Source organism: Ceratosolen solmsi, unplaced genomic scaffold (genome assembly GCF_000503995.2).
Source record: "Ceratosolen solmsi marchali unplaced genomic scaffold, CerSol_1.0 scaffold14, whole genome shotgun sequence".
Lineage (NCBI taxonomy): Eukaryota > Metazoa > Arthropoda > Insecta > Hymenoptera > Agaonidae > Ceratosolen > Ceratosolen solmsi.
The window spans coordinates 3,765,038-3,778,701 of record NW_011948420.1 but is presented as its reverse complement, the minus strand read 5'-3'; the positions used below and the strand labels follow the sequence as shown (position 1 = coordinate 3,778,701).

Genomic DNA, 13,664 nt, shown 5'->3' with positions numbered 1-13,664 from the left:
GTCGTCGTCGTCCCCGTTGTCGTCGTCGCCGTTGTCGTCGTCCCCGTTGTCGTTGTCGTCGTCGTCGTGTCGTAGTCGTCGTCGTCGTCGTCGTCGTCGTCGTCGTCGTCGTCGTTGTTGTTGTCGACGTCATCATCATCATCGTCGTCGTCGTCGTCGTTGTCATATCTTTCTCTCTCTCTCTCTCTCTCTCTCTCTCTCTCGCATACGCACACGCACACGCACTGCCGACCAAGGCCCCATTCCTCTTTGCTCGATTCTTATGAAACTCCTCGGGCCTCTGACCTTCTACTCATCTACTCTTGTGCTTTCTCTTGATTGTTCGGCGCTACTTTCACTCGGATAGACTGCGCACGCACATGCTTTCTCTCGCTCATCCCTCAGAATGTCGGGCATTTTCGAGAGCTTTGGCTTTTTGACTAAAAATAAAGCCTCGCTGCTTCTGATACGAGCACTTGCACTTATTGACCGAGCGTTGGTGCTTCTGGCTGATTTTAGTGGACTCGACGAAACATTACTCTACGCGCTAATAAAAATTGAAAGGCTATTATTTTATATCGATAATATTGCCTGCTGAATGATGAATTTGCGTTCAAATTTGCGAATTAATGCTCATACGAAATGCCGTTCCTTTTCGTAGTGTATTACCCATTCCGACTCGTACATTAAAATAATCAAGCGCGGGGCCAATTTCAACGATAAAACATTTCGGATTCGAATGGTAAAGTGAGCGAGACCACGCCGACAATGCATTCCACCGTTATTGTAAAATAGAGCTATCGCTCATAAAATTAAGAAGAATGCCCGCGTACGGAAAACAGCACATTCACTGTCCCGTGCAATAGCTCATGCTTTTGGGGCTGCGCCGAGCGTCCACAAAAAGGCGCAAAATGGACGGGAGAAAAAAAAATAATGAAAACAAGCCAACCGATGCACAAACAAAAAATAACCGACACAAACAAAAAGGAATATGAAAAACTGCGTCCTTTCAAAAGCGAATTTCGAAAAGCGCCGGAAATGTAGCAAGAGTCGCGAGAGCATGAATTCAGGGCCGAGCGAGAGCGGGCGTTAGAGCCGTTATAGCGTCTCGACTGTCAATACGTAATTGCCATGGCATTTATCATTCGGGATATGCTTTTGTCCTCTGCCTTCGTTCAATGCCGGTCTAATAACGCGCGGCCGCGCACATTCGCGAGTAGCATCTCGCGCCCGTCCCGAGACGGCCCTCGGAAAATGTGCGATTCGCATTCTCCAAATTGATCGTTTGTAATTCCTGTCCGCGAAAGCTGCCCTCCTCCCCGTTGATTTATGCCTTGATTTTAGCGGGCTACGTTTCCGTTCTTGGTGTGATTTGTTTTTTGTTTATCAGTCGATTCGTGCCAACATCCCCCACGCCCTTCTCGTTGAGGTATTTGTCGTATACCAATCGTTCCGCGGCCAAATTAATGCTCTCGGTTATTCATCGAACATTACCAGAATTCGAACGCCCAGAGACATTCTTTCGCTTGGCTCGGCTTTATCTTCCGAGAGAGCCGCGCTTCCCGCGACCATAGGGCACGTTAAAAGTCGATGCCCCGGGCATTTATTAAGCGGACTCTTGTTATCTTGGCCTTTTCCGATTCGATAGATTATCTTAACGAAGGACTAGCAAGTAGGATTGTTGTCGAGCGAAATCTCGGCGGACGTTTCGTTTCGAAAAAATGGGTTTATCGGTTAAACTAATTGCGCTCACTTGTAACTGCTCTAAATCAAGCTGAGTGTAGCCGTAATGCGAAGCTAGCACTTCATAAATTTTATTTTGCGACGAGTTTAATGAAAGTATAAGTCAAGAATGCTGGGCGCACGGGCCTGACCGTACAGCCTAACTGATGAGCTTTCGTAATGACTATTAAGATGTTTAAAAGGGAAAATGACATGCGAGGGAGCGAGGGTCGGAGGTAGAGACTGTAGGTCCGAAGAAAGGGGCTGTCAGTAGAAATGCCGCAGCGCGAATAATGGCGTGTAAGAGGTAGACAGGTAGAGACAGAGAGAGAGAGAGAGAGAGAGAGGTAGAGAGACAGAGAGAGAGAGAGAGAATGATCGTAAAGTATTCGGGGTCCGCCGTACTCGTCACACGGTTACAACCTACAACAAATCTAAGCTCCGACTTTATTGACAGCAACGAAAATCCTTCGGATTTCATATTTATTGCTCGGGTCGCAGGTCTCCGGGTGACGCGCGCCAGCCTCTCGTCCGCAACCCGTCGTAAACTCCTCGCTCAACCGATGTTTTGCATTTGGTTTTGTCGCTCCCGCGTTGGATGCATTGACCATTTCGGCTTTTTATTTCTCTGCGAATCCGAGATTTCCGGCTTTCGAGTCAACGGATTCACTTTTGACTTTCGATTATATTTTCAATCCGCGATAGCGAGCGGCTCGAACGAGATGATCGAGCCAATTTCGGTCAAAATAAAGCTGTAATTCAATCGCGGGTGCCCAGTATCTACACTTGCGTTAAACAGTTGCTGTCTGGAGAGGTATCTCTCTCTCTCTCTCTCTCTCTCTCTCTCTCTATATATATATATATATATAATGCACACCGCCCCACACACACCACCACCACACCCAATAATAAATAAAATAAAATATTTAATAGCTTTTCATAAAATTGCAACAACTGCTGTTTTATTACGAGCGCTCGTGCTGTTCATCATTATAATAAAATGATCCTCACTTTTAACGTGTTTATTTTGTAGTTCGATCTTCAAAATAGGAGTCAAACACGCGTCAAAGAAAGTTGTGCGTCTGTAATTTCCGTTATTGGAGCCACGACAAATGCAAATACACTAGCTTGACATTCGCTATTCTAAATTTTCAACGATTGATTGCTAATGGATATTTCAATCACAAGTTCTTGGTACAATTATGTAAATAAATTACGCCTGCGGAAGAACGCCTAATGATCGAATTCAGTTCTCTCTCTCTCCCTCCCTCTGTCTCTTTACTCGCTTCTTTAGCTATAGAATGATGAATGGCTCAAAGTAATATGCGTGCATTAACGTCGAAATCAAAGCAAAGTCAACAATTAAATACTAGGCTCTACAGATATCGTTGTCATCGGGTTGTAATAATTGCCAGCGGCAGCGCTGTTATTTATTACGGTCTCGGGACTCAGGTTTTCGAACCGGTGTCATATACCATACAGATCTCGAACATCGGCGAGTCGCTTGAATTGGCCGAAATGGATTGCGAGAGCCGGTGTGGGTTGGACGATGGCGAGGGGGAGGTGGAGGTAGATTGCGAGATGGCGAATCGAGTGCAGTAAATTCTTCACATTACCTGGAGAAAATGTTAATTTGATTGTAACAAGATGACATAACGGTAATATGTAATCCATCATGCGGAGGCGCGTGCTCCTGTCTTTGCAATAAAAATATCTATAATTCTCGAGTCACTCGCTCTTAGCGCGCGAGCCGAGTTTTCAAGGCCGTACCTTTCCCCATCTTGGTCTTTCTTCTATTCTCGTTCGTTATTTACGCCGTATTCTCATCTTTAAAAATAGGTCTTTCGGGAAGGCAATAACATCGATGGATCGCTTTTACACAGCTTTAAAAATTCATTTAATAATTGTTTTCATAACTAATTGTTATTCTATCGTATTGTTTTTGTTCGCTCTAATAATAATTTTACGCCCGTCAATGTTGAAATTATTTGCCGAGCGTGAGTTAAAAGTCGACTTTTTATTAAGCATTATATAACACGGCCTCCAATGCAGTAGAGATGTAACCCTTTCAATACTAAAAATATTTGCTAAAAGCATCGGCTTCTCTTGTAAGCTTTTGCCTATTTTTGAAATTTGAAGCTGCGCGATCAAATGGCATACAAACGACAGCACTAAAATCCTTTAATAACATAGAGGCTCTCGTGAAGCCAATAATGAAATTTCGTAGTAATATGCGACGTAAAATTAATATCAATTATCTATCAGTTCCTTTGCTCGTAAAAATTCAGGCCAATGCATGACACCTCCCGCGCGAACTTTTTTTCACCCTTTCATCTCCTTCCACTTTTCACGCTTAACGCTATAAATTAAGCTTCGCCGCGTCAGTCGGTGGTACAATAATAATAACTACGGCGATCACGATGACGGCAGCAACAACAACAATAATAATAAAGGCAACAGAAAAGAGCAATCATTTGAAATAAGGAGTAAGAAATAATAGTAATAATCCCCCGCAGTAGCGAGCGTGTCTATAACGTAATTATCTCCCGAGGATTTTCTCGTATCGACGGTCCGCGGGTAGCCGATTCCTTGACTTTTTTACCTAATGTCCCTCTCCCCCCTCTCTCTTATTCATACTCTGTATCTTATGAGCGAAGCAAAGTCGAGAACGAGACTCGCTGAGTTAATAATTTAATTGCCGAGATTTAGGTATCGCGGTTGTAAACCAGCCAGCGACGCCCTAGTGTCCGGCGGCTAATTACGTAATTATACGGCATTATGTTACGAGCCGTTCATTCCAATAAATGCGACTAGCGGCCGCAATAAGCGCATTGACGGCGCTGGACATTCCGGAGCGTCGATGTTCGCGAATTTTTACTCGCTCCACCTCGTACGTGAGTGCGTGCGTATCCTCGTGGACAAAGGCATCCCGTATCCTTGAGGCCCTTTTCGCGCGTTCATTGATCAGAATCGGAGGCAAGTTTGTTTCTAAGGCGGATAGCCACGTTTTACCTTCGTATCTATATTTTCCTCGCGATTGCATCAAGTTGATTGATGAAATAATCGAAAAACGGTTTGGAAATTCATTTCATTATCATAAATTGTGTTTATTAAATTAGCTGGCGTTTGTTTAATTAAGATTCCATGCACTGGCGATCATAACTCATTTGGATTGGTAATCAGCGGCTGGGATCTTCGGCAAATGTATTGGCATTTATTCATTATTTCTTTCTCGAGGAACAAGAGTTTCGCTCGCGCATCGAATTACCGCGAGTTTCTTCGTCCTTCGACATTCAGCTTCTTACTCGTCCTCCATTCGATGAGTTTTGCATTGCTCCCGATTCTTTTTATCGACTGTACGGGGGCGCGATCGATGTAGGTACGTGATCACGAGAGATTCATAATTTATTGTTCTCTTTGGTTGTTGACAGCGGGCGTGCGCCACGTTCCCCGCTGCTACCATCTTTCTTCCTCGTCCATTTGCAACGCCCTCGTTGAACTTTCATCGTCCTCGCTGCTGCTTGCTTCGTCAATATACAGGTAGGCAGAGATCGATAGAGAAAAATTCTGTGAGAAAGGGAGAAGCCAACGACGACTTGACGGACAACGACTTGAGCTTGCCGAGCTACGGCAAGCGGTAAATTTGGCAAGCTCTCGAATTTGTAGTTTATTATATTATAGAAAGTGTCGACTTTTCCAGTTTGATTTTCGCAAATAAAGCATTTCTCATACTGAGCGAGAGGTGAAAAATTCCGGCTTTCTAAACGATCTAAATTTTATTCTTACATTCAATAGTTTGACGCGACCGTAATAAGGAGCGCGCGCCTGCAAGAGGAAAAAATAGAGAATTAGCGTATGCTTTGAGTTTTAGAGGGGAAAGTGAAACACGAGATGCGGGCAGTGATTTGTTTAAGGAGCGAGCCAGACATCCGCTTTGTCAAATTGCGCTCGTTGCGCAACGCACATTGGCCGAGCAATTTGACATTATGATAATATTCGAGTGCGCCACTTCTCATTACTTACTTACGTATAAAAAATTGTTTATCCAAATAAGCTTAATAATCCTCCTGCTTAATTATGAAGCACATTAGATTTCGTGCTCGATTATATCGTGTTTAACCAACGGTACGAATTGTCTGTACGAACGGAGCTGTATAATTTTAAATTAAATACATTTGTGGGCATTTCTTATGCAAAGGAGAAGCTGGTTATTTAATTAATAAATAATACATTATGTATGTCTGCGAATTGGTAACTGAAAATTCTCATTACCCGGTCTACGTAGATGAAAGCTATGATTTGCGAATAAGAGATATACGGATTTTGAAGAACTTTTATTAACATAAATATAGCACTGATTATAAGCACTTGACATTAAAATTACACACTATTATGAATAAACAGCTACGAAATTCATTCTATCCATAAAGACAGCGAGACTCTCTTACTCTCTCTCTCTCTCTCTCTCTCTCTCTCTCTCTCTCATTCTGCTTCTCTACTATATGCTAAAAAGACGGGGCAGGCTTCGTTTAGTAGGAAGTGACGTCAGACGCCGTCTGCAAACAGGGTTCGCGTTCTTCGCATGTACGTACACGCGTGGGACACCTAACTGGTCGGTTGAGGCCCTTTCCCCCTTGCCCCGTCGACACTCGCTTTCTCCTTCCTCCCTCATTCTCTCTCTCTCTCTCTCTCGCTTTCTCTCTCTTTCTAGAGAGAGAATGTCGAAGGCAGTGGTCGAAGCAATCACGGATAGGATGCTGCTCACCGCGATGCATTATTGATGGGAGGAGGCGCGAGGCCGTTATGTACTGGGTACCGGTGTACGGAGAAGCGGGGATTTCTCACTGCTGGGATTCCGACGGCAGTGCTCCCTCTTGGAAGTGTTTTGTAATGCTGCAATAGGCGAGAAAGAGAGAGAGAGAGAGAGAGAGAGAGCCACGGATAAAAAAGGATGATTGTCGTTTGTTTTGTCGCGGGGGACAGATAGGTTGCCAGCGCGCATGGGAAGCAAATTAAGGGCGTCGCAACACTAGTCCGAGTCGGAGGTGGAGAGTGAGAGAGAGAGAGAGTGAGAGAGAGAACGAGACTATATTTTATACGGATGTAGAACAAGGGCTTTTTTCTTTTTAGCTCTTCTCGCTAAATCGTTCTTCAAAAAGCTGAGATTTCTTCTCTTCATTGCTCATTTCAAAATATAAAATGGAGAAGGGATAGGGAAATTACGTAGTCGTACGATTTGACGATGGTAGCAAATTTTTTTTTATTGTTGTTAATACTTTTTACTGCCCTAAAATGTATTTACATAATTCACTTTGGTAAACTATTATTCCTTCCTTGTAGGAGAAACTTTGTTATGCTAACAATTGTGTGTGTGAGTCTGTCTTTTTTTTCTTTTTTTTTTTTAAGATAAGATCGTAAAAATACGTTTTCAACTGGAGGAGTTGAAATATAATACAGTGTTTTCCAGAATATATCAAAGTACGTTATTCTTTACGAGTCAGAATTTACCTGTGCACCTGGAAAATGTCTCTGCTGTATTTTTTATTTTATTATTGCAATTCAAATGAATATTTTGTTATTTTTTATAGATTAATATATTTTTTTTATAGTGTTGATAGCATCTCTGCTGTAAGTATAATAGTTTGAAATGTATCTTGTAGCATATAATTTTTTTACTATATAAATAAGTTATAAGTTCAGTATGTAATAAATAAACTTTTATATAAGCAACTTAATTTTCATGATTTTATTTTAGAATAACAAAAAAAATTTCTAATAAGTTCAGTCACATTATATAAATCAGCCTACGCATAGAAAAGAATTGGCAATATTAATTTTATTAGCCATGAACATGTTTGGTATGTCAAAATATTTCTTTATCAAGTTAGAAAATAGAGTAATTTGTGGTAAAAAAAAATTGTATACCGTATACGTAGATAAATCTCTGGAAGATCTATCGCATTTAATAATGTTACAAATCCTTTAATTTCAGCTTGACATAATTGCAGGTTAAGGCAATTCGCCACATCTCCTATAAATATCTTAATACTTAGAGGACTTTAATTAAAAAATTAAGATTATAACTTTAAAAAAAAATTAAGATTATACAAGGAGATAGGCTATCGCATGCGTTGGACTGGCGAACATGTCCGAGTTATGAGTTAAGAGAGAAATAGTGCGTGCGACGTATGGGTGTGTGGGCGGGTAGTTGGGCGGGGAGGGGGCTGAAAAATATGAAGGGAGATAGACGGAGGAGGCAGCTCTTTAACGAATCTTTAATTTCAATCGCGTAACGATTTTAAGTGGATAGGCGAGAATGAGACGAAACAATTGCTCCCTGACAAGTTCTCATGACAACGTGTGGGAGTCCCTGTCAGTCATTGTTGTCCGACGTTCACGCGCTCCTCCCGACTTGCGTGCTCTAGTGTGCTCGTATATACTCGTAGCCGTTCGCGACATAATCACTGATTTGCCTTTGTCGCTATCGACGCGGCGGTTCAAAGGTCGCACGCACACACCTTCCTCACATCTGAATACTCGGATTGCTTAGTCTCTATCAAATAATTCGAATATAATAAACTCTTTTTTTCGTAGGTAAGGTGGGCTCTAGATGCAACGATCTCCTTTCCCCAAAAAAACGGCCACGCTCATTAATGTGGCACACTATTATATACATAAAAGCGCTCGCGCTCACGGGCGCGCGCGCGCGCACACACACACACGCACGCACACACGCCCAAACCTAATCCCATTCTTCGCGTCGTGCCGGATGCGACAAAAGGCCGATGCTACTCTCTGATGATTCAAGAGATGTACACGGTTTCGTCGTTTCCCTCATATCGAACTTGCCAGCCAACTAAACATACTTGCTTCTCGTTTTTGCAGAGGCCACCTTCCTCGTCATTATCGTACCCCGGACCTGGTGGAAACGACGACGTGCGCAGCCCCGGCAGCGGAGGTACACCTGGACCCCTCAGCCAACAAGCCCCCACAAGTTTGGATTCATCAGATCCTGGTAAGTCGCTTTTTCTTATCAATTATCCATAATTAAGCGATTTTATCAGTCAAGGCAAGTCAGTTGCTCATTTAGTCTTTTAATTACGTATGAAATGTCGCGCGGTTTTGCATTCGTTCGGATTGTCGAAAAAGAAATTTTTGACAGCTAGTTTCTTCGTTGGTTCATAATAACAACACAAGGAGTTTGGTGAAAAAATTATTAGCCATTCATCAAAATGAGAATAATTCGAATAGATTACTAATCGGTAGTGACATTTTTGCATAATATTTTTTAGATTGAACAATGAAAAATTTGCGCTGTGTCAAAATGCAAGGAGATCGTTGTCGCTGCTTACGTACCACACTGATCGACGATCGATCGGAACATCATTCTCCTTCAATTGCACATATTTAGCTGAGACGGTATTTTTTAGCCACTCTTTTCTTTAGAGACGATTGGAAGAATATTTTGGGACAGATGCATTCGGTCGAGCATACAAGATTGGAAGGGGAATTGGAATTTAAAAATTGTCGCCTGAGACCATGAGGTCGATGGGGACAGAATGCTCGGGCGGGGCAGGAGGTCGGGGCGAGTTTATTTGCGCGTGGCGGCGAGGGAGTTTTTGCGTGTCGTTAGCCGGCGCGCTAATGACGCTATCACGCGACGATCGAGTGGATCGACGATCGAGATGCGGGGTAGGAGCCAGTGTGCGCGCGGACATCCAACAACACGCCCTTTCGACTTGAAGCGCTCGCACGCAGTACTGGTACAAAGGCAGCAGCGCGGGTTTTCATAACACGTCACAAAAGTCGGAGCGAACGCAAGCTGCCGACTAGCACCTCTGCGCTCTCTGACTAATGAACAAAGTATTCCCGCATTGGGACAGACAGATACATAGAGATGGATAGATAGATGAATAGTGAGAGAGCGAGAGAGTGAGGGAGAATAAAATCCACGCGCGCGACCTTTATGCTCGCTGCGTTATTAGTTATACTAAAACGCGTTGGAGTGGTGGAGCCAGGAGCCTTTTTTTGGTTTCTAGTTTTAAGCTATTCTAGTTGTCAAGATGTCTGTAAAGTTAATCCTAACAATTATTATGAGAGCACTTGATGCGAGAATTAACGCTATGTGACTTTCAAGCCAAGATACATTTGTGAGAATGCCATAATAAATTAGTCGCGATGAAAAGGCTTGAATGTGTAAATAAAATGTTTCGACAGTGACAGCATTGATTATTTAAACTAGATTTATTTATAAGCACGCGAAATGAACGATAAGCTTTTGGTCAACGGTATATTTAAATAAAAATTGCCGAATGAAAATAGTTGCGTGTCAAGACATTTATGCCCGCGGCGGCGGGAGGGGGTGAGCGATCGGAGAATTGCCAAAATGGAAGCGCGCCAATGGGTACAACAGTAGACGGACTTCACAGTCAGTCACCGGAGGGAATACAAGTTCACGACACGATCCCATAAAGATTCATTAAGATCTGTCGCCTATAGTCGCTCTGTCGTGCCAACATTATGAAAGCGTTGGACGTGTAGTGTTTCGTTCGCATACACGTGCGCGCACGCACTCACTCTCGCTAACTCGCTACCCCCTCCCCCCTACCCCTTACCCCTCCCCTCTTTTACCAGTTTACTTTCTCCAACCTCTCCAATGCATCTGTGTATATGGCCATGCATAAATTGACTGATCAATAACAATCAGGGCGAACGCAGAGGCTGTCTCAAGACGCAAATGAGCTTGGTGCGTTTTTACCTACAAAAAGTCATTTTCTCTTTTCTAAGGACTCTTATAACTATAGTGCTATTTTTTCATCGCGATAATCGTTATTTAATGACTTGCGTAATTTACCCTGCAATCAAATTAATGAAGCTACAGAAGAGCGTTCAACGACGCCATGGACACGCAATAGTAAATATTTATCAATTATTTTTGCTATCACTTTTTAACTTTAATACAGCGTTTGTAAAGTTTGTAAAAACTTTTACGAAAAATAATGTATTAAAAATATATTCAAGAACGTCTTGAGTGATTCATGTCAATTTAATAATAAATACAGTCGCTATCTTTATTAAAGAGTAAATTCTGTTTTGTGTACTCATTGATTATATCAGTCATTGACATTTTCTCAATTAATTTATTAAATTTATTAATATATTATTTACATTTATTTGGAAATATAACAGACCTAATACATTTTTTATGTCCAATTTAGTTAGCGTTCCACTAAAAAAATTATGCGTTCTCAAAATATATATAATTGGTTGAGTTTTACATACGACATGACAAAAGAATAATCTCAAACAACTGCAGTAGTTTCAAAAAAGCGTCGCTTCATACCAATTTATTATGAATTACGATATACAATGTGATTATTAATAGAATAACTGTAATATTGGCTCCTGGAACGACTTGTAAAAAACGACGGAAATGCATACAGGAATAATGATTGTCGCCACTTATTAAAAGACTTGTGCAATTATTGCTCGGTAGAGAAGGGAATGAGTACGTAATGCCATATTCTCATCAAATTTCAATTAAGCCTAGGTGTTACTTTTTTACAAAATAATACGGCTTTCGATCTTTCCCAAGTCTACGTTGCCGTGAGTATCATGGGTAGCTCGTGTCGTGCGTCAACGCGTCATCGTCTTCGCCGTCGTCGTCGTCGTCGTCGTCGTCGTCGTCGTCGTCATGATTGTCATCGTCGCAGCTTACTTAAGCCTAACGTCGTGCGATGTTGTCTACCATAGCCTCTACTGTCACTCTCCAAATAGCCATTTGCCTCTCGTTTCATTAACTCTCTCTCTCTCTCTCTCTCTCTCTCTCTTTCTCTCCTTCCCTCTCTTTCGCTTCATAATAGCGTTTTTATTATTAATTTTGCCTGGATGTACTTTACGTTTCGCCCAACGCTTATTGTATTCTTTGCAATACAATTCCATTTCAACCTACTTGCGAAGCGTGAAAAACAATTTCAAAGACATTTTTCAGAGTCAAAGTGCCGGTGTGTCGGTCAGTTAAATTTCAACGCCAACTTTGATGTGACACTTGAATTTAGAATCAGAAGGCTTGGCACCGACACTCCTTACCTCAAATGTTAGTTGATTATCTACGAATACTTTTCGTCTCATCTCTGTGAATGTTGTTTTTGTTGAAACACAATAACAAGAACAAAAAAATAAATAAATAAGAATAATGTAATTATAATACAGTTTTCGTAGTTAATTATACATATTGATACTATTATTTAATAGGACAATGTCATTTTAATATTAATGTCGACTTCTATGTTTGTTTTACATTAAAACTTGAAAATATTACTGAAGCCATTAATAAATCTAATTATTTCTAATGGAAAAAGTCGAATGAAATTAGCTTTTCATTATTTTTAGCCTAATACATAATTAACTACCAGACTTTTATTAGATTTTTATCTTCTAAGACTGAATTTATTCTTTATTCATACTTATAATTTAAAAAAAAAAAAAAAAAAAATTTCTCAAAACATTCAATACTGTCTACAATTTATATTTATTGCATATGTAATGAAACGATTATACAAACCTACTAATTAATATTAATTAGAAAATAATGGCTATTAGAAAGGAAATCTGTACATGACTTATTCAATAGAGAAATTCATAGTGAATAGGCCTTGATAGATAAAAATCGATACAGTGGTTACTCGCGTGTATAATAAAGTATACATTGAATTGTGTCGAATCACGTGCAGAATAAAAAGAACATTTTGTATGTAATACGCTCGAATGTATCCTCTTAAGAGTATGTTAATGCCGTGACGATTTATTATCTACATACGTAGTAATTGATTTTTATTATTAGGTAGCCTGGTATATGTAGCATTTTTACATCGTCTTTAAATATGAATTATATAAAAACTCGACGATGGCAGACAGTTTTAAGTGATTATTTAATAGCCCAATATTTTATTTTCTTGCATTTAAACAGATGAAATATTAAATAGTCATCACTGGCTAAATAAATATCGGACTCGTTAAATTATCGAACAAGCGATTCAGATTTTACAATATAAACGGCATCTCACCGCAGCCTTAGAAATAATTTGCCGGCATGTATTTCGGTGGTCAGTTGAATTTTAAAAACATTCCGACATTTTCTTTCCCATTTTAAAGTCGGCATCGATTCAGTTTCCGCAATTATTTCCTTCGGACTCGGGGAATTATGGAAGTGGTTGCCAGCAGTTTCGATCATTTACCGCGGAAATCAAACCTAAATCCATACTATTTTCATGCGTCCCGGACGAACATGCGATGCGCATGCGTTGACGGATGTATAATTGACGGTAAAGAGAATTCATTGGGCAGATCTCGTAAAATGCTGTCGCATTGTGGTAGGAAGGGCGCGTGCGGCCCCGTTGTTTCACACTGATCGCGCATCCACGATTGCGATTTTATCGGTAACATCAAGCCTGCGGAGGAGATTTTAATTGTACTTGCTCTGTATTCCTTTTCCCTAAATTCAAACGGTGCCTCGATTAAGGAATATTTTATGACAACTGGTTATTAAATAGTTCCTACGAGTAATATGTAATTAGACTCTATTGTCGGGATAAACTGTTTGCTTAATGGGACAGGTGCTTAAGGTAAATTAATAGGTGCGCGAATAGACTGGGAATACTTGAGGACTGGAGGTACCGATTTTACGACTACCTTAAATGTTTTGCGTTGAGCACGGTTCGTTTTATAAAGCAGGGGGGGGGGAGGGAGAGGTTATTTTATAAAATCCCGTGGCGCTTCGTTTATAGTCATTCTTTTAACAAAGTTTAGTGAAGGGTTGCCGAAATCACCAAGTATAGTTTTTCGTACGATAAAACGTAAACGCTTATGGACGATTCTATTTAATTATCCGATGTGAATGTTTGCTTGGTGCGCAAAACAAGCCTAATAATTTCCGTCTTCGGTATCAGCGAAATTACATCGAC

General features: G+C 40.9%; 1 protein-coding gene across 3 annotated transcripts in view; it reads left to right on the top strand.

Moving 5' to 3' along the window:
* hth (Meis homeobox homothorax) overlaps nucleotides 1-13,664 on the top strand; it is a 517,031-nt gene that overhangs the window by 135,260 nt on the left and 368,107 nt on the right. For all 3 annotated transcript variants that reach the window (XM_011498002.1, XM_011498003.1, XM_011498001.1), the window contains exon 7: nucleotides 8,587-8,716. In XM_011498002.1, coding sequence (XP_011496304.1) covers nucleotides 8,587-8,716 — 130 coding nt within the window. The remainder of the gene's footprint in view (nucleotides 1-8,586; nucleotides 8,717-13,664) is intronic.